The 21,105-nt window shown below is 45.8% G+C and overlaps 1 protein-coding gene across 1 annotated transcript in view; it reads right to left on the bottom strand.

Moving 5' to 3' along the window:
- Positions 1-21,105, bottom strand: part of NLN (neurolysin) — a 906,503-nt gene that overhangs the window by 626,278 nt on the left and 259,120 nt on the right. The window contains exon 4 of the mRNA XM_069627362.1: positions 14,684-14,791. Coding sequence (XP_069483463.1) covers positions 14,684-14,791 — 108 coding nt within the window. The remainder of the gene's footprint in view (positions 1-14,683; positions 14,792-21,105) is intronic.

Below are 21,105 nucleotides of genomic sequence, written 5' to 3'. Positions count from 1 at the left end.
GGAAGAGATAGTAAAGTGCTGCAGGTGTTGGGGGTGTGGGGTGGTTACTGTTTGTTATTCATGCAAAATACAAATAAAAATACTTTTAAAAAAAAGAAAGGATAAACATAAATCTAACAATATAGCTCATGCAGCCATATTGAAGACACTATTCAGGGTGTTTGGGTCCCAGAGAAAATGATGGTATTGTGTGGCACCACACATCTACAACACATGCTGTGTGAAGTCTCGCAAATAATTATTTATGGTATCTGGACAACTTTTGAAAATGATGTTAAAACGGCAACCCTTTGATCTACTTTCTCGTTTACAAGCTGGAGAATGTAAAAAATGGTTTTGCAGGTCAGCGATTTGCACAAAGCATTTTACATTGAGAATATGGAATGCTAGACACAGACTATGCATGGAATTTTGGCTAAAAGATCTCCTGAGGCTGGCCACTTTAGAACACCGTTCAGCCGCCGCTCCGCGCTGTACGATCATCACCCAGATTCGCGCTAAGGCCCAAGACAATCACGGATGCGATTATCCCCGTCACAAAAAGCAACCTTAGATAGCAGTGAACAAGCGAACAGCAGATTTGACCATAAGGCAATTGGAAATCAGATGTTTACAGGCCCTGACGAAGGGTTCATTACCCGAAATGCATAGGCCTTCGATGTGACATTATTTCAGCCTCAGAATTTCAACACCCCGTGAGGGTGCCAAGCTTATGCGAATAATAAGCAACAAATAAAACCATATCTGAACTAACTGTTTTTGACCAAAGCGAATAATTCTTACTATTTGAATTCAACCACTTTTCAGTGGTCAACGGGTGTGCAGCCCACACCGCTGGCCTCACGACCAAGGTCTTTTTTTCCACGTTTTTGCAGTGCTAACCACGGAGGCACCATTCACAGTGGGTTTGCACCCCAAGCTTTTCATCAATTACCTCTTTTCAACAACTTGAACACACTGCAAGCATTCTAAGTAGTGCATAGCTCACCACCACCTCAGTAAGCACTTTAGAACACTGAACAGCATTAAAGTAAAATCAACTAGACAGTTATGAGGAAACTTGGAAAAACTTTCTTGAGCACTACAGAGAATGAACCCTATATTTACATAGATCATTGTAAATGAAATTAGCTGGCATATCATATGCCAATATAGCACTCTCTCCCTGTCACTCTATGTCTCATCCTATGTCTATGTCTCACTGCGGACGAGAGTCACGTTGACAGGCACTTGTATGTTAGAGCTACCCCAGCTGTTGCCAACAGCAGCAAGACCAGAGAATGACAGTGGCATCCCTTCATGTGGGGGCCGGCCTGGTATTTGGAACATACATTGCCATGTGTGTCCTGCAGAAATATCTACATCACTCTGAGGGCTCATTGTCTGTCTGCATCCAGGCAGCTGAAAAGGATGGGGATAGGGTCTGCAGGGGATGAGAATCTGGCAGAGCTTGTAAATTACCAGAGGACCGGGCTGTAGGTTCTACAACTGTGTTTGTCATTTTGTATTTTTTGTTAATTATTATGGTTTGTGCATTCTGTAACAATGAACAGGTTCACTAGGACTACCAATCTCCACCGGTGTCCAGCACGCAAAACAAAACATTGGCTTGATAATCACAGAAGAAGATCATTGGTTTTCATCTGAGCATTACCCTTTCTAAGAATGAAGGTCATTTTGAAAGACAAAATGATTTTTATTCTCTGCAAAAGAAGCCATTTAAAAAAAGGGAATTTTTAATTTCACTAACATTGTAAACGAGTTATTTTAAAATTGTACAATGTTCACTTCCAATATGCACGGTAGTCATGATAAAAATGTTACACTTGTCTTAATGAGCAGAGCACACTGGGATTGGTGGACGTTTACTTTGGACGTTTACTTTGTCATGCCATTTACCCACCTTAACATTAGAGTGTATGTGAGACAATGAACCATATATACGAATTTGCACAGCCATAGGATTTTGATGGGAGGATAAAACGGCGATAACATCTGTCACTATGAGGGCCACCCTCCAAAGTTGAAAACCAGGAGCCTTACCGAATTTCAAAAGAGGTGAACCTCAGCGGGGGAAGTCTGGTGAACAGACATCCTTAGAATTATATATAGGATAGGCTGATGCAAATCTAGCAGGTGATCGCTTCCCCTTCGACTCCTTTTCCCCACCAACCTCAGGTTCACCTCCACCCTTCTTAACTCTCCTGTATTGTCGATTGTGGTTTGTCCATCCGAGTACTGTGCTCCCCCTTCTTATTTGCAATGTGTAGTGCCGTAAAGTATATTTCTGATGGGGATATTTTGTGCAATGGATAAGGTGGTCTGATATAACAGAGAAGTTCTGAAATCTCTGAGCACAGGTCAGGGTGTCACCATCAAAATGCTGATGGACTCTCTACGATGTATGTCATCGACTAGAGGTATGAGGTTCATCCAGGAGTGGATTAAATCCTCCTGTCCCTTAGTCTGGGGGGGGGGGCGAGTGTTAGGGAGAATTCTCTGTTTAGGCTGAATTTCATAACCTAGTGAGTCCCCCAGCAGCTTTGCTGGATTTTTGGGGTTTATTTTTTTCTCCTGCCAAGAGTGAGACTCTTTTACCCTCACTCTTGGGCATGATTTGAGTGTGTTTCTTTGAATCTAGATGTGTTTAATGGGCTATGGGGTCTTTTACCCCATAGGGCTTCATGTGTTTTTGTGATGTGTGTTACACAGCACCCTCAGTGCAGTGACACAGGGGTGTCATAGTGACCCCCCAGTATAGACTCCATACCCTGGGACTGACTACTGTCTCCCAGGGCATGTAAAGTCACCATTGGCTTTACTAGTCTTAAATTCTGAACAGAACCAGTACAAACCATCATATTGTGGACGTACTGGCTGGGGCAATTCGATTGCCCCAGGGTCTGTTAGTCGAGGGGGCACGTCTCCGTCCCCCCTGATCGAGTTTTGGCTGGTGGCAGTGGATACTACTTTTTATATTCAACCGTGAATATTTTCCTATGGGATTTCCCATTGTTTTAGGCTACTATCTTTATTTAATTATTTAAGGTAGCCTCGAACATACCGCCGGTTTATTTGATTAATATTAATTCTCCGGTTGGTATTTTTTGCCAAAACTTGATTCTAAAATGGAGTTTGTGTTCTCTTCTGTGACTCCAACCCAAATCGAGCCCTTTGTTCCACTTTTTGGCAGGCTTCTCCACAGAAGCCCTCCAAAGTGGTGCCACTATGTCTGGAGTACTTAGGAGGGGTGGAGGGGAATTTAGGCACCCTGGACTGAGTTGCCTAGGCAACTCAAGTCGCACTCCATCCTGATTGGCCCAAGTGGTGAGCCGGCCGGCTCACCACGTAGCATGTTTGAGTGACAGCTAGGCTGAGTGAATGGGGGTTTGCTGCATAAAAGCAGGGCTTTGGGGACTGGAACTTCAGAAGTCGCCACAGGACCTAAGAATCCGACGAGGGAGAAGCTTAGCCGACCTGCCACGACACCACGACCGGTGGAGCCCTGCTGGACCGTCTCACCACTTTTCCCAACGACAGAGGAGATCTCCCGCCGGAGAGTCTTCTTCCTTTGACTGGTGGGGATAACCAGTTTCACCGTCTTTTCGCTTTCCCGACGTATTTCGTGGCCGCCTTGCCCGTGCTAAGCACCCCGGTAACCGGGATACCATGTTTTACCACGACCACGAGATAAAGGAACCACCTTTTACCGGAAAACTCTGCGGCTGGTTTCTGCCCTGGTAGTGCAACGACCTGCATCTTTCCTCCACGTCGAGATCTTCTCTTCCCCTGGACGACGACGCAACTTGCAACCAATACCAGGAACAACTGCCACCGCTGGAGGTTCCTTCCCACTTAAGGTACCGTGTCCCGCCTGGCTGCCCTTGCAACCGACTGTACGGGGTAGATTTAGCCCCCGGCTTTCGAACATGGGTTAGCCTGGGACACCCTGGCTAAACTTTTCTAAAGCCTGTCTAACCTCTTTTCTGAACCCTCTGCAAGACTTTCTAAGCATAGTGTAACTGTGTGATCTTGGGGCGCATTTGTGCTCTGCTCTCCCTAAGAGTGGGCCCAGCCTTTGGACTTTGGCTCATCCGTGACTTTTTGCTCTCTGTCTTGCTAATAGTGTTCCTGAATCGTAGAGTGGTGTAACCCTGCATATTCTGCCTTTTTCCCTCCCTTTTTCACAACCTTAGTAGGGTGCAATCTAGTTAAGCGCTCACCTCTGTATGAAAATAAGTGGTGTTTTACTGTGATTTTCTAATAAGGGCAAAAGGGGTGTATATATCATAATAGTAACTGTGTTTAGAATATTTTACAATAAGAGTGCTGGAGTGTTTCAACTGTGTGTTTTTAAATAAATAATTATATACTTTGATACCAAAGCTCTGGTCAGTGTTTGCTTGTATTATTGTATCTGAGTGCCTATTGAGTATACTTTGCATACTGCCTAACTCTTCTTGAGGGAAGTCTGACTGCTCAGCCACAGCTACAAGGTAAATCTGGGTGGTACAGACTGCTACCAAGTGGGTTTACTGCCAACACCTGTAGTCTTAAATCTTTTGCAGTGGTCCTTAAGGGAACTGCACAGGTTTCTGCCTAACACTGGTGGCAGCGGTGGGATTTGTATTGAGTATACACTTTAGAGTGCTTTAGGATACCTTAGTGCAACTAACCACAAAGCTTAGCACTGAAAAAGTAATCTTTCTAACATGTCAACTATGGAAACTTATAGTCTACAAAAACTGCTGATTGTTTAAGAGTATTGTGTAAGCATAAGAACCTCCTGACTAAAGGCAAGAAAATGGAGTTAATAGAAAGGTTGTTAGCTAACCAAAGTCTGGATGATGGGCCTGAGGAACCTACCATGCCAGAAAATGTAGATAACAGTATAGAAATTGATATTGATACAAATGTTGATAATCTTGAGGAAGAGTCAGAAGAGGAGGGTGAGGCTGCTGTGACTGTCCCCCCTAGGCCTCTGTCTGCCCTACCTGCTGTACCTACTGGACCTTTACCAAGTCCCACACTAAGTCCTCATATCTCGAATTAGAGAAAATGAAACTTGAACTAGAGTTCAAGAAACTGAATACTCTGGCTGAACAGAGACATCAGGAAATGAATCAAGATCTAAGGCTAAGGGAAATGGAGCTCAAGCATGAGCTAGAAATGAAAAAATTGTCTGTCGAAAATGCTTCTCTCTCTGGCTCCTCTAGAAGTTCCAGTCCTAAAAGACCCTGGATGCCTAAAGAATTTGTTGGTATGTATGAGCCTAAGTTGGATGTGTTGGATTGGTTGTCTCTGTTTGAATATAATCATGGGTTTCAGAACATCACAGGAAATGACTTACTCACCTGGTTGTTCTCTGGGCTTCCCCCTGTTGCAACTGATGTGGTAATGGAGTTGGGGGAGGAGGATAGGAAAGAGTATGAATGTGTGAAACCAGCTTTGATAGCTAGGTTTGGGAAGAACCCTTTCCCAGTATCTTAAGAGGTTTAGAACCCTCAAAAAGCATGATGGTACCCCTTGGGCTACCTCGGTGAGTGAAGGGTTGAAAAACCTAGAGGGATGGATTAAGGGTTACAAAGTGAACACTTATGAAGGTATGAAGAATCTTGTTATGTTGGAGTCAATTTATGATGCCTGCTCTCCTGAGCTCAGACAGCACTTGGCTGATTCAAAGGAATTAGATTCCCGTAAACTAGCTAAGGCTGCTGACTTGTGGGTTGCCAACAGGGCCACTCACAAGGAATCTGGGGTAACTCAGAAAAAGGATGAGGGGAAACAGCCCAAAAAGGACTCCAAAGAGAATTCTAATACTGCAAATTCCAAAGAGGGCCCCATCAAAACCAGAAGGGTAAGCCACCAGGGAAACCACATCTGAATAGTGTCTCCTTCTGTGCTAAACCAGAGGGAGGTCAGAACAAGCCTCCATTCCTGAAGGCATTTGGTAAATGCTTTGTTTGTGGCTCTACTGACCATGTGAAAGGAGACCCCAGGTGCAAGGGTAAACCTTCAGGGATCCAACTTGCCTTCTTAGTCTTCGCTCCAGAAGAGGAAGTCCCAATGGCAAGTGGAAACTTTCTACTGCTGGCTGATGAACCCATTGGAGTCTCAGCCATTGTTTCTTTAGTCTCTCTGTGGTTGTGGGAACAACAGAATTTAGATGTGTATAATTCTATCCCAGATAATACTAAAGAGTATTATAAAGACAGTGTCCAGGTAAATGGTCAGGAGACCCCTGCCATTAGAGACACTGGGGCCAGCATAACTGTGGTGGATGAATCTTTTTTCAAGGCAGAGGATGTTGCTAAGGCACCCAAATGCCTCACCAAGTTAGCTGGAGGGCCTGTGCAGATGTGTCCCCAGTTACCAGTTCTCATCCAGTGTAATGACATGGCTGTAAAAATACCTGTCAGTGTACAATGTGAAGTGCCAGGTAGAGTTCAGTTCTGTTGGGTAATGACCTGAAAGCTCTTGGAGTTGTGTCACATACCCCCAGACCACCTAGTAAGTGGTTACAGGAGCTCACAAAACCTGCAAGAGAGAAAACCCTGAGAGGGTTATCTCAGGAGATGATGACAGAAATCACTCCTTTTCCACTGGAGCAACTCACTGCAGTAACTACCAGATCAGGAGCAAAGGGGCAACCCAAGACTCCTAGGAAAAAGTCAGTAGCAAGCACTCCAGTGCTTCCAACAGTTACACCTGTAACTCCCCCTCCAGCTGAGGCTGAGAGGGAGGTACATCCCTGTATGGTTGAACTAGACTCTGAAGAAGAGCTAGTGGGAGGCCCAGAACTTATTGGAGATCTAGACCCTGAGGACCATCCTGAGCTGCAGTCTTTACTGGCAGAAGGTGGGCCCAGCAGGGCAGCTTTCCGTAAGGGACAAAGAGAATGTCCAACTCTGGAGGGTCTCCGCTAACAGGCAGCTGCTCAGGCTGATGGGCAAGAGCCTGGGAAGTATAGGTTACACTGGGAAGATGGCCTCTTCTACAGTGAACCGACTGAGTCCGAACCTGGAGACTACAAACGCCTTGTAGTACCTCAAGAAAACAGACAACAGTTCTTGCACTTAGCCCACGAGATTCCTTTGGCTGGTCACTTGAGTTTCAAGAAGACCAAGGAAAGGCTCTCACTCTACTTCTACTGGCCAAAAATGGGGGCCGAAGTAGATAAGTTCTGCAAGAGCTGCCATACCTGCCAAACTTCTGGTAAGGTTGGCGCCAAGAATGTGGCCCCATTAGTGCCTCTCCCAGTTGTGGGAGTCCCATTTGAGAGGGTAGGGATTGACATTGTTGGTCCCCTTGATCCCCCTACATCCTCCGGCAACAGGTTTATCCTTGTTGTAGTAGACCATGCTACTAGATATCCTGGGGCAATACCTATGAGACATGTTACAGCTCCAGCTATGGCTAAGGACCTCCTTGGTATTTTTACCAGGGTTGGGTTTCCTAAGGAAGTAATCTCCGACAGGGGATCAAGCTTTATGTCCCACTACATGAAAGCCATGTGGAAAACCTGTGGAGTTACTTACACGTTTTCAACCGCCTACCACCCCCAAACCAATGGGCTGGTAGAAAGATTTAACAGAACCATGAAGAGCATGATAGGTGCTTTAGAGGAACCCCTGAAAAGAAAATGGGACCTTCTACTGCCATGCCTTCTCTTTGCTTATAGAGAAGTCCCTCAGGAGGGAGTAGGTTATTCTCCCTTTGAACTTCTCTATGGCCATCCGGTCAGAGGTCCATTGGCCCTGATTAAGGAGGGGTTGGAAGGCGCTCCTCCCCTCAAGCCAGTCAGAGTGACTGACTATGTGATAGGTCTCCGAAGGAGAATGTCACACATGATGGCAGAAGCTAGTGATAACCTGAAAGCTGGACAAGCTTTGGTCAAGCATTGGCATGATCAAAAGGCTAACATGGTTGAGTTCACTCAAGACCAGCTAGTTCTCGTTATGCTCCCAACAAGGCAGAGGGCCTTGCAAGACAAATGGATGGGACCCTTCAAAGTTGTGGGAAAACTTGGAGAGGTCAACTATCTGGTGGATCTGGGCAGACCCAGGGAAGCTCCTAGAGTCTTCCACACCAACCGACTGAAAGCGTACATCTCCAGACCTGAAGTAGGAGCTTTGCTTCTAGCTTCAGCAGCAGAGGAAGAAGAGAGTGAGTCTCTCCCTGATCTCCTCAGAGGTGTACCTTTAGATGAAAAAATTGAAGAAGTCAATCTCTCTTCAGATCTGACATCTGAGCAACACGAGGAGTGCAAATCTATGTTAAATCAGTTTGCCTCCCTGTTCTCACACTCACCAGGCTTGACCCCTTGGGGACAGCACGAGATACTCACTGGTGACTGTCTGCCAGTCAAAAGCAGAGGATACCGAATGTCAGAAAATGTGAGAACCCATATCAAGGGGGAGGTCAAGAAGATGCTTGATCTCGGGGTAATAGAACCCTTTACTAGTCCATGGTCTAGCCCAGTTGTGTTAGTACCAAAGGCAGGGTCCAAAGACTTGAGATTCTGTGTGGACTATAGAGCTCTTAAGGCAGTCACCAAGACTGATGCCCACCCTTTACCAAGGACAGATGAGTTGGTGGATAAACTTGGTGCAGCCAAGTACCTCAGCACATTTGACCTTACGTCAGGCTATTGGCAAATAGCCTTGTCAGACCATGCCAAGGAGAAAACTGTATTTTCCACCCCAGTTGGCTTATACCAGTTTAAGGTCATGCCTTTTGGATTAAAAAATGCACCTGCTACATTCCAAAGGATGGTAAACCAAGTTCTAGCTGGGATGGAGGACTTCTGCATGGCATACTTCGATGGCATTGCAGTCTTCAGCCACTCCTGGGAGGATCATGTGAACCACCTAGGACATGTTTTGCAGGCTCTTGGACAGGCCAATTTGACTATCAAGGCAAGTAAATGCCAGATAGGTCAAAGTAAGGTAGTCTACCTTGGACATGAGGTAGGAGGTGGAGAAATAAGGCCTTTGCTCAGCAAGATTGAAGCTGTGCAAAATTGGACAACACCTACTACTCAAACCCAAGTGGGAGCCTTCCTAGGCCTCACTGGGTACTACAGGAATTTCATTGAGAACTATGGGACCATAGCTTCTCCACTGAATGTAATCTCCTCTCCAAAATTCCCTAAGAAGGTCCAATGGAATGAGGAGTGCAATCAGGCCTTTGAAAAACTGAAGAAAGCTCTTTGCCAAGCTCCAGTATTGAGAGCTCCTCACTACCACCAAACTTCCATTGTACAAACTGATGCTTCCAATGAAGGTATAGGTGCAGTCCTCAGCCAACTGGATGAGAAGGGTAGGGAGCACCCCATTTGCTTCATCAGCCGTAAGCTGAAGGATCCTGAGACAAGGTGGGCAACAATAGAAAGAGAATGCTTTGCTATTGTGTGGGCACTGAAGAAGTTTAGACCATACTTGTATGGTTCTACTTTTGTCATTCAGACTGACCACCAACCCTTGAGATGGTTAATGCAAATGAAGGGAGAAAATCCAAAACTATTGAGATGGTCAATCTGCCTGCAAGGGTTTGATTTCACCATTAAGCACAGGTCAGGGTGTCACCATCAAAATGCTGATGGACTCTCTACGATGTATGTCATCGACTAGAGATATGAGGTTCATCCAGGAGTGGATTAAATCCTCCTGTCCCTGAGTCTGGGGGGGTGGGGCGAGTGTTAGGGAGAATTCTCTGTTTAGGCTGAATTTCCTAACCTAATGAGTCCCCCAGCAGCTTTGCTGGATTTTTGGGGTTTATTTTTTTCTCCTGCCAAGAGTGAGACTCTTTTACCCTCACTCTTGGGCATGATTTGAGTGTGTTTCTTTGAATCTAGATGTGTTTAATGGGCTATGGGGTCTTTTACCCCATAGGGCTTCATGTGTTTTTGTGATGTGTGTTACACAGCACCCTCAGTGCAGTAACACAGGGGTTTCATAGTGACCCCCCAGTATAGACTCCATACCCTGGGACTGACTACTGTCTCCCAGGGCATGTAAAGTCACCATTGACTTTACTAGTCTTAAATTCTGAACAGAACCAGTACAAACCATCATATTGTGGACGTACTGGCTGGGGCAATTCGATTGCCCCAGGGTCTGTTAGTTGAGGGGGCACGTGTCCGTCCCTTCTGATCGAGTTTTGGCTGGTGGCAGTGGATACTACTTTTTATATTCAACCGCGAATATTTTCCTATGGGATTTCCCATTGTTTTAGGCTACTATCTTTATTTAATTATTTAAGGTAGCCTCGAACATACCACCGTTTATTTAATTAATATTAATTCTCCGGTTGGTATTTTTTGCCAAAACTTGATTCTAAAATGGCGTTTGTGTTCTCTTCTGTGACTCAACCCAAGTCGAGCCCTTTGTTCCACTTTTTGGCGGGCTTCTCCACAGAAGCCCTCCAAAGTGGTGCCACTATGTCTGGGGTACTTAGGAGGGGTGGAGGGGAATTTAGGCACCCTGGACTGAGTTGCCTAGGCAACTCAAGTCGCACTCCGTCCTGATTGGCCCAAGTGGTGAGCCGGCCGGCTCACCACGTAGCATGTTTGAGTGACAGCTAGGCTGAGTGAATGGGGGTTTGCTGCATAAAAGCAGGGCTTTGGGGACTGGAACTTCAGAAGTCGCCACAGGACCTAAGAATCCGACGAGGGAGAAGCTGATTCGACCTGCCACGACACCACGACCGGTGGAGCCCTGCTGGACCGTCTCACCACTTTTCCCAACGACAGAGGAGATCTCCCGCCGGAGAGTCTTCTTCCTTTGACTGGTGGGGATAACCAATTTCACTGTCTTTTCGCTTTCCCGACGTATCTCGTGGCCGCCTTGCTTGTGCTAAGAACCCGGGATACCACGTTTTACCACGACCACGAGATAAAGGTACTACCTTTTACCGGAAAACTCCGTGGCTGGTTTCTGCCCTGGTAGTGCAACAACCTGCATCTTTCCTCCACGTCGAGATCTTCTCTTCCCCTGGACGACGACGCAACTTGCAACCACTACCAGGAACAACTGCCACCGCTGGAGGATCCTTCCCACTTAAGGTACCGTGTCCCGCCTGGCTGCCCTTGCAACCGACTGTACGGGGTAGATTTAGCCCCCGGCTTTCAAACCTGGGTTAGCCTGGGACACCCTGGCTAAACTTTTCTAAAGCCTCTCTAACCTCTTTTCTGAACCCTCTGCAAGACTTTCTAAGCCTAGTGTAACTGTGTGATCTTGGGCGCATTTGTGCTCTGCTCTCTCTAAGAGTGGGCCCAGCCTTTGGACTTTGGCTCACCAGTGACTTTTTGCTCTCTGCCTTGCTAATAGTGTTCCTGAATCGTAGAGTGGTGTAACCCTGCATATTCTGCCTTTTTCCCTGCCTTTTTCACAACCTTAGTAGGGTGCAATCTAGTTAAGCGCTCACCTCTGTATGAAAATAAGTGGTGTCTTACTGTGATTTTCTAATAAGGGCAAAAGGGCTGTATATATCATAATAGTAACTGTGTTTAGAATATTTTACAATAAGAGTGCTGGAGTGTTTCAACTGTGTGTTTTTAAATAAATGATTATATACTTTGATACCAAAGCTCTGTTCAGTGTTTGCTTGTATTATTGTATCTGAGTGCCTATTGAGTATACTTTGCATACTGCCTAACTCTACGTGAAGGAAGTCTGACTGCTCAGCCACAGCTACCAGGTAAATCTGGGTGGTACAGACTGCTACCAAGTGGGTTTACTGCCAACACCTGTAGTCTTAAATCTTTTGCAGTGGTCCCTAAGGGAACTGCACAGGTTTCTGCCTAACAAAGTGCAATATAAGAAACCAATATATTTGTTTAAAGAAATGACTGACGAGAATATTTCTAGTTCATTAATTCAAACCGGGCCTCATGTTTGAAACCCCCTGTAATTACCAGCAAAAGGTTGCTATGCCTGTGCACCGAAGTGCAAGAAGTGATGTCCATGCCAGTTTGATTGTTTGCACTACAAAGTTTGAATAATACAAGGAAATCAGGCTTTCAAGCAGGTTTATACTTTGTAATGCAAATAAACATAAATGCGTCTTGCCATGTGTGTGCACGGCGGAAGGCATATACATGGATTTTGATGGAGCCCACCATGTTCACGAATATGTAAAGCAGGGGGATTTCATGGGAATCCGCCAGTACATGTGCCTGGGTCCGATTTTTATGCAATCACATTTCTATGGTGGAGCGGTGTGGTGGACTCACACATTAGGATCCCTGCTCCCAATTGCCACAGAAAACCAAGAAAATGTGATGGTTCAGACACACACACATTAAATGCCACTTATTTGAAGATGGCCACCATATTGTCAAAAAACTATAACGCGGAACTATAAACCTAATAGTCACACACACTTCTGTCAACACAGTCTCCTTCCTTAAATAGAACATCCGCTATAGGGCTACCGACTATGGATTAGGACTTCGAAGTGAATCAAGTGCCAGAAGGTTTTGTAACTAATAATCGAATTCTATAAAATGAAAAGGTCCTTTATTGTTAGCACAGGAAATGCAGAAAGAAATCCGAAAATATTTAAACACGAGTTTATAATCACCCCTCAAAAGGTGTGTTTGTCTGATTAATCCTTGTAGGATAGACTTATTTAAGGCAAATTGCAAAACCCATGTTCTATATAAAATACGCTTAATTTCCCCCCCCCCACCAACTGTTTCATTAATTAGATGTCTGATATTTTTAAAAATAGTTTCCAGACAGAGCCGGCAAGTATTTTGTGCCCAATCGGGCTTCTCCAAAGCTTGGAATGCTGTGCTCCAAATTTGGTTCGGATAGCTTTTAGAGTACTCCTCACCTTTCCAAAAGAGCTGTCAGCAGCTTTACACAATATAATGTTCTATATTTTATCAGAAACATCAGGAAGTGTAAAGGAGACCCTTTCCTTTACACAATTCACTGGGTGGCGGGTGGTCTTGAGTCACTGGGACAGCTCTTTGAGAGGGCATCTCCCGCACCTTCGAACAATGTAAACAAACCTTCCAACTGGCAGAAACAGACAGGTTCACCTATGCCCAACTGAGGCACTGGTGCTCCCACCCCCAGACTCGAGCGGCAGCTACCCGAACCCTTAGCCCACTGGAACTTACAGTAAACGATCTGCCAGCCCAGGGGAATATCTCAGCCCTCTACAAACTACTAGAGAAGGACCCTCTCCGCGCCAAGCCCTCCTACATGACCCAATGGGAGGCGGACCTAGGTCACGGCATAGAGGACCATACCTGGATGGACATAGGGTCAAGGACGGGCACGGCCTCCCCTTGCATCACTAATCGGGAATGCGCCCACAAACTATTGTTGAACTGCTATTTCCGCCCCCCCTCCGCCTTCACCACTTTCAGCAGGCTTTGGAACCACAATGCTGGCGCCGCTGCGGCCTTCCAGGGTCCTATTTTCATATGTGATGGGCATGCCCCAATGTAAGGGTGTTCTGGTCTCAATGCCTTGCTACAATAAAGGATATCTCTCAAACGACAATACCACTGGCCCCCGAGCAGGTCCTCCTGGGGATCCAGATCCCAGACTCCTACCCAAGGACAGGACGGAGGGCAGCGTTGATAACTCAACACCTGCTGGTGGCCAAAAGTACGGTAGCACGCACCTGGAAATCCGCAGAGGGCCCCCTGACGATGTCCCAGATCAAAATCTGGGACATCTTAACAGCCGAAAAGGTCACTGCGGCCAAAGCGGGCCTTCTCCATTGCTTTATGAACAACTGGACACCGCTGTTAGACTATGACCAGAACTACCCGGCCCTGACCCATAAGCCACGCTTGATCGCGAGAGCCCTCCACTCAACCAGTGAACACTCAGAGCCTGGCCCGACCCAATGAGACTGAGAGATAAGACCCATCCTGGGATAATGGGGGAGGGACAGGGGTAATGTCATCCTATACATATTTTAAGGGGTTGCAAACAAATGTTGATGTACATGTTCTCCGATGTGCTGTGTTATAAATAAACAAATTTAAAAAAAGATACTTGCTTATGGACAACAAATACAATGGCTGACAGCTGCAAAAAAAAACAACTGTCCCAATAACGTAATCTTTTTTTCAGAAGAACTACTAAAAAATGAGAAAGTTATTGGAATGGGTAGTTTTTTTCAGTAAAGCGCATTCTTTTTTGTTCGGAGCGTTTTTATTAAAGTTGATTTTTTGCTTTAGAAAGTGGCTGCTGAAGAGTATAGTAAACAAAGTTAAGCATACTGCTCACCTCCTTGTCGACTCCCTACACTACACTAGCCTGGGTAATCTTTACTATACACACAGACAGAAAGTACATTGGATGGACAACAGCCTGCTCACATATGGAGGGGGCAGCGCCTCCCTCGCCATATTCTCGGGCCTTCAGGAACACTTAGGGATTCACAGACACATAGGAAGGGGTGTGGAATGTAGACTACCACCACAGTCCCCCCCGCAAATCAGATGGAGTCAACGAGGTTGGTGAAAGGAGGCAGAAGTCCACTTCTAAAATAACCTGAAGAAATATATTTGGAAATGCTATTTGGAGCATGATGAGAGTATTGTCATATTGACTCCAGTAGCTCTGGGGCATTAGCGAGTGGTTTATTTTAAACATTTGTGCAATCAGGCTGCATCCACCCAAGAAACTCTGATCTAAAAGATCATACTTACCATCTGTACTTCTTTGGATAGATGGAGTCCATTTCTCTTTCCAGTTTGAATTGATTTCTCCAGGTATCTCTTCGTTTCTGGATTCAGATTCTCAAGATCAGACATTTTCTGAAATTAAAATACTTAATTTTAATACATCTATTTATGGCATTAAATTCTGGAATGCTGAATTTCTGGGTTTACAAGAGCTAACTATTTTACACCAAGGAAGGATAACATGGGACCACCCTTGGAGGTTTGCACTTCCCTACATGGCACTACACCTGCTGCTCACCCACGAGCACCACAGCACCTATCCCATTACCTATCCCTTCTGCACTTGCACGTTCTGAACACTCAAAAGGCATAGTAGGTTCGTCGTCCCCTCCCCTTTGTATTCTTATTTATTATTCTTATGTATTGTAAATGTAATTGTCCTATCATCCCGTCCCCTCCCTGTTGCCCTGTGGGCACTTTGAAATAGTATTTGCTTCCTGTATAAGCACCTAACAAGTGAACAATAAATACATAGATAAAATAAAGCTCGAGCTTTGTGAGCAGCATGCCAAATCCCGCTTAAGGAAGAAGGCGCAAGGGGTCCTCCTACAATGCCATTCAAGTTAGAGATACCTGCATGGGGTGTCACACTGGCACATCCTGAGCCGTGTCACTGACAGTAGACCCTCTGGGGCAAAGGTCATCCAGTGGGTGCTGCAGAGAATGTGGAAGTAGTAGGGGCGACTCTTTCTGGACTCGCACCAGATCCTGGAGAAACCATTGGTAGGAAATACAGCAGGACATCTAATGCCCCCCACCCCCTGTGGCCAACATGTTCTCCACTGGAGGACGCGCTGCAATGAGCTACTCTGGGCGACCTGTGCCTGACTGCTCATCACTCATTCTGAGGATTTCACAGAGCAGACTGTGTGGCAGGGACTCATGCTACGCAGTGAGGTGAAGTGCCAGTCTCTGCTCTTTTCAGCATCCTGGCTTTGGGTGGCAGCGGATGCCCCCCTCATTGACTTTGACAGGTGATGTACAGGAGAGCAAGCTGGACCCTTGCTTCAATGCTGCTGCCACACATAGCTCTGAACGTGAGGTGCCTTTTGATCTGTGGATACCCAGGGTAGAAGTAGTTCCCATCTACCCTTGTAGAGTGACCCTGAGCAGTTCTCCCACCCCATTATCTGGTGGTACCCCTCAGTAGGGGAGCTGCATTTAATTTGTTTGAAAACATATTTTGATTAAAAAGGGTATATCAGCCTCGACTATGACCAGTGATAAATCTAGGAAGTCCACTCTGGCCAACACATTGAACTTCAGTGTTGACAGCTATGCATTTGGTTCAAACAAACAGTAACAGACACAGGGGGTGGGGGTGGGCTTCTGTTCAACAGGAACCTAGAATGTCCTAAATGGTGTGGGAGATATGTAATTCACAATTCTCCCTGGAAAGCAAGATCTGCGAGGTAGGTGAAGACCTCTGTGAGGGGTCAGAAATGAGAGGTGGACACAAAGTTGTAATGTTTTCAACATTAGCCATTTTATTAAAATAAAGGCCTTTCCGTCCCTATCCTTCAGAGAGGTTCCCTGCCTAGGAAACTAAAACTTAAGACCAGTCTGTGTCTTGTCATCAAACTTATGCAATCTGTCCTTGTGTAAAAAACGTATCTGACCCGGACACTAAAAATGAACAACAAAAGGTGCAAGGTAAATGCCTCCGAATAAAGTTCAGCAAAAAGTGTGCAAAAAATAAGAATTTCCAGGCAGGAATCCCCTCTAGGCTTTGTAGATCCGCTGGTGTACTCACCTGCCAGATATCTTTCCCCCAAAGGCCCGCTGCCTGATGCACTTCTTTCACCAGGTTTTCTTATAACTTTCGCTTTATCTTTCAGTATCTTTCTCTTTAAGTATAACACAGTTGTACCTCTTCACTCTTTATACTTTATTTGCTCCAGGTATTACTTGCTCCAACCTCCCCCATATGGACATTTCACAGATGAAGACTTGTTCAAGCTTTGTTAACTTCATTGTTAGTGTTAATTTGCTTGTGGAAATACTTGTTCCAATCTTCCCCACACTGACATCTCAGATATGAAAATGTGTACAGATCTTGCCTTTCAATTGCTTCACTAATGTTCATTTGATTATGACAACATTTACTCCAGCTTTCCCCATATCAATATCTCATATAGGGAGATTTGTGTAAATTCTGTCTTTCTATATCACCTGGTTGATATTCAAAATAAGTTCCCAATTGGTTGTACGCCTATCGGTACGCCCCAGGGCTCCCAATGCTTCTGGGCAGACTCACTGGTGTTTGCTGGCATTTCCAACCCGTGGCATATGGCTGTGGCGAAGTCTGTGCTTCGGGAAAGCGTTTCCCGCTCTGCAGATCCTGCAGCAGTTCTCCTGCCAGATTCTCCTTTATCCGCCGGTGGAACTGCTGCTCTTCACTGTGCCCAAGTCCCCGACAGCCTCTCGACTGCTGCCGGCTCCTCAGTGGTGCACCTGCTGTGCTTCTCCTGGTCTCTCGCCTTAATGGTAGGAAGCGCCTACCTCCTTGCACACAGTCCGCTCTTGTGCGTTTGCTTCCATTTCTGCTTCCCGCTTTGCCTGCTCTGCATCTCTCTTCTACTCCTTCTTCACATTGAACTTGAAAAGGCACACCATTTTTAAATGTCCCGCACAGCCGATTTCCATTCCAACAACTAGTCTGCACATTTAGCTTGGTGTTTCTTCTGCTCCACATTAACTCCTTTCGCCTCTTCCTCGTCCCAGTAATGAAGGTTTTAGGACAGTTGGAGTCCATAGGAGTTTTAGACTTTTTAAAACTGCATTATTTTGAATACTTGTTTGAATCAAAACTATTAGAAACCAAAGATGTTAGTGAGCTTTACGTGTAACAGTATTTGTCTCAGATTTACAATATGCCATCAGTATTTTAGAAGTTATAGTTTCGGGGGAGAGAGGGAGAATACGGTGTCTCTTTCATTGGAGTCATCACTTCCTCCCATTTAGTCGTCCCTTCCTACATGATCCACCCTCATAATACCTAATGCCTTCCCCTGGCCATGTGGGAGGAGATCATCACCGGGGAATCAGTGATGACTCTGCAGGATTCTTCACACCTCTCACTTCTACGAGCAGATCTCTGGAAATGTTTGAATATGATATGATATGATATGGTATTTGTAACGCGCCTATAGACAAGTGTTACAAGGTGTGAACAAGTGTGGCCAAGTAATACAAATCAACAATGCAGGGCACAGTGAGGCTATTGAAGAGGAAGGTGTTGGCCCTTGTTGTGTAAAATAAACATAAACCTTCAATGTGGGTTAGGCCATGTTAGGAATCCTTCATTCAGTATCCACGATCCTGTGGGAGCCAAATCCAGAATGGACAGAGCTACCCCAGGAATCTCAGGAGAGACTCTATCCGCTCACAATGAAACCTTTGATAAAGGTCTTTAGATCGAATATTATCAATACATTAACACTGTGGAACATTATATGATATAAATGGGGCAGTGGAAAGTGAAAGCAATACATTTTCAATTATTTAATTGTACTTACTTTTGTTCGAGGTTGTGGGCTTTATTGGCAGAACGATAGGTTTGGCCACATCCTACTTTCAGAGAGGATCCTGTGCACCATCTACAGAATAAAGTTTGCAGGGTCTACACCACCCAAGACCCTGCCTGCAAGTCTGGATGCCATCTGGAGCACTTTGATTAGCTCCCAGAGGTCATGTGATGCACTGCATCCCTTATTCAGTATCCGATGGGCATCTTCAGCTAAGGGCCACAAACAAAAAAGGGCAAATGCCTGTTTAGGCCCGGTAGGGATGGAAAGGGTGTGGTCAGGGGCCCCTCCTCAAGCCAGGACTTCACCAAGCTCGCCCATTAGCCGACTTGTGCTTCCATGCATCGGAATCCTTCCACCCGTTGATTATCCATTCACAGCAGAGCTTCTGTTACAGAACCAATGAACATTGCTGTTTTGGGACGGGTAGAAGAATCAGACGCTCGGAAGACATGGTTCAATTGATTTTTAATAAAACTATAAGTAGAAGACCTAACTTGCCCTATCAATAAAGGGAATACCCTGCCTATCTAAAGACACTAAAAGGTGCTCGCCATTGTCAAAGTACAAAGGAAAATATCTCCTCCTTCCAAACTACCCTATCTGGCCCTGCCACTAATGTTAACTAACGTGAATAGACCAAGGGAATGATTTGTCTTCGCCCGGTCTCTCCTCCAGTTCATTCAATATCTTCTTGAATTTGACGTCCTCCTTGGTAGAACAAATAGTCTCTGCAATCAACTCTTGCAGTTCCTCATGAACACTTTTCTTTCTCGTATTTTCGGTAGTCTCCTTTTTAAACTGTCCTCCAAGGTAACCTTTCTTAATACTCAGGTTATTTGTAGTTTCTTCCCGGACATTCCCCTGGGTAGTACTTTGTTGGGTTTTCCTCTGCCCGATTCTAAGCTTCTATTATCATCAGTAACCTCTAGTCTCACAATGTCTCTGGTCTGACTGGGCATATCCCAGCCGTATTGATTCTGCGCCTCTCTTGTAGGCGTTTGACCTGTAGGTTAAATATCTTTTTGCTTATTGGTTATACCATACTTGTGTGGACTTCTCTTCTAGTACTTACTTGGCTTTGTTGTATATTAGATAGCCCATCCTTTGTACTAGGGCGAGGTAATAGCTTCAGGTAATAATTTTCTTTCCTCTCTCGGTCACTCGTTGTTTGTCTCCAACTCCCATCACATAACTTTAGCCCTGCTATCTTTTATGTGTGACTTGGACGAGTGTCCTGTGACTGATGGCGATATTCCACAGGGCTCCCACTTCTCCCAGCCCCCAGGTACCACTTACTTGGTAGGAGATGGTGGTTGGGCTTGGCTCTCGCTCAGGACTGTTTTCCTACTCTCTCGGCTTCTCGCCTTCATGTCCTTGGGTCTGCATCAGACTACTACTTTGCACTGATGCTGCTCATTGGAAGCATGATTCGTTTCCTTCACGGGTGCGATCAGCGTTGTTCTTGGGGCGTCTTGCCCACCACTTCCAGCTTGTGGTCACGCCAAAGCTGTATTGCTTGCTTCTCTTGGTCGACCCAAGACTCTTCCTGCATCTGCACATGCTGGTTCTCTGGGGTCTCGGCATCGCGTTCTCTCGCTCTCCACAAGCCGCAGGCTCTGTGACTAGCTTGTGCTCCGCCTCCTGCTGGCGGAATGATGTCAGGGGGCTTCCCCTGCGCATCAGGTTCCTCTCTTCTCTTCCTTCTCAGCACAGTTAAATATGCGTCTCGCATTCAAGAGGCAACCTCTTTTTCTCGTGCCATTGGATTTACTTTTGCATTGCCTTCAGCGAAAGACGAGGATGCCAGATTCTTAGGCTTATCAGGTAGTCCCATGTATGCCATTATATTCGTTGGTGTAGTGAGTTCCTCACTGGAATGGAAGTCCTTGCCCTCAAAACAGGGGTCTCTCCCAGTGAGGTTCCACTTGCCTCAACCCACCACTAGCAAGGGTTTCGCAGGGTGGGCTCACCTCCTTAGCCTCATAGGGGGGCTCCCATTTGGGGAGTAGCGGCAAATACCTGTTTTTCGTCACACTGTCTTTTGGTTACCTGTAGCCTATTCTAGCCCAACTCAGAATTCACACCAGCTCTTTCTAAAGCAACCATAAACTCATTTCCTTTCCCCTAACTGCCAACCGTCTCTCTCTCGGGCTACAACCTTTCTTCATTGTCTTCCCATGCCTATTTCTTCTACCCTCCATAATGCACCTTGACTGCACTCCATTCGCCCTTCTAATCACTCATCTCCTTCCCTGTACTCCTAGCCTTCAGCCTAAAGTCAGTTTAACTCCTGCCTCAGTCTATAGCCTCCACATCTCTCTCCTTTTCCCCTCCCCCAATATCCCTCAAAGAAGATGCTCTGGTTCTCCCAGGATCTTCAACCTCATCGATGCCCCTCATATACTGTACAACACCGGCTCCTCTCCCCCAAATCCTATCACTCTTTCACTTGGCTTCTGGAAGGCACAATCCCTTTGCAACATCTCTTCATTCATCACTGACCATTTTGACTCATCACCCTCCATTTTCCTATCTTGCTAGCACAGAAACCAGAATCTCCCCTCATGACTCTGCACCACTAGCATCTCTTCACACTTATCCTGCCACCTTCTCCCACTCTCCCCGACCAGTTAGGAAGGGTGGTGGTCTGGGTTTTCTTATCAATAAGCCCCTCAACATTTTTGCTCCTTACTCCATTCGGACATCATCTCTTCCTCTTTTGAATATGCCACTGTTCAATTCCTCCCTCTTACTTCTCACTGTTCTTGCTCTCTAGCACCCCCCTGATCCTCTCATCTCATTCTTCCCCGATTAGAACCTCCTCCTTGAGTCACTTGCTACCAACATCCCCATCAC

Source organism: Ambystoma mexicanum, chromosome 6p (assembly GCF_040938575.1).
Source record: "Ambystoma mexicanum isolate Mex_15411 chromosome 6p, UKY_AmexF1_1, whole genome shotgun sequence".
Lineage (NCBI taxonomy): Eukaryota > Metazoa > Chordata > Amphibia > Caudata > Ambystomatidae > Ambystoma > Ambystoma mexicanum.
Note: the sequence above shows the minus strand (reverse complement) of the source record. Positions and strands in the feature narration are given on the sequence as shown.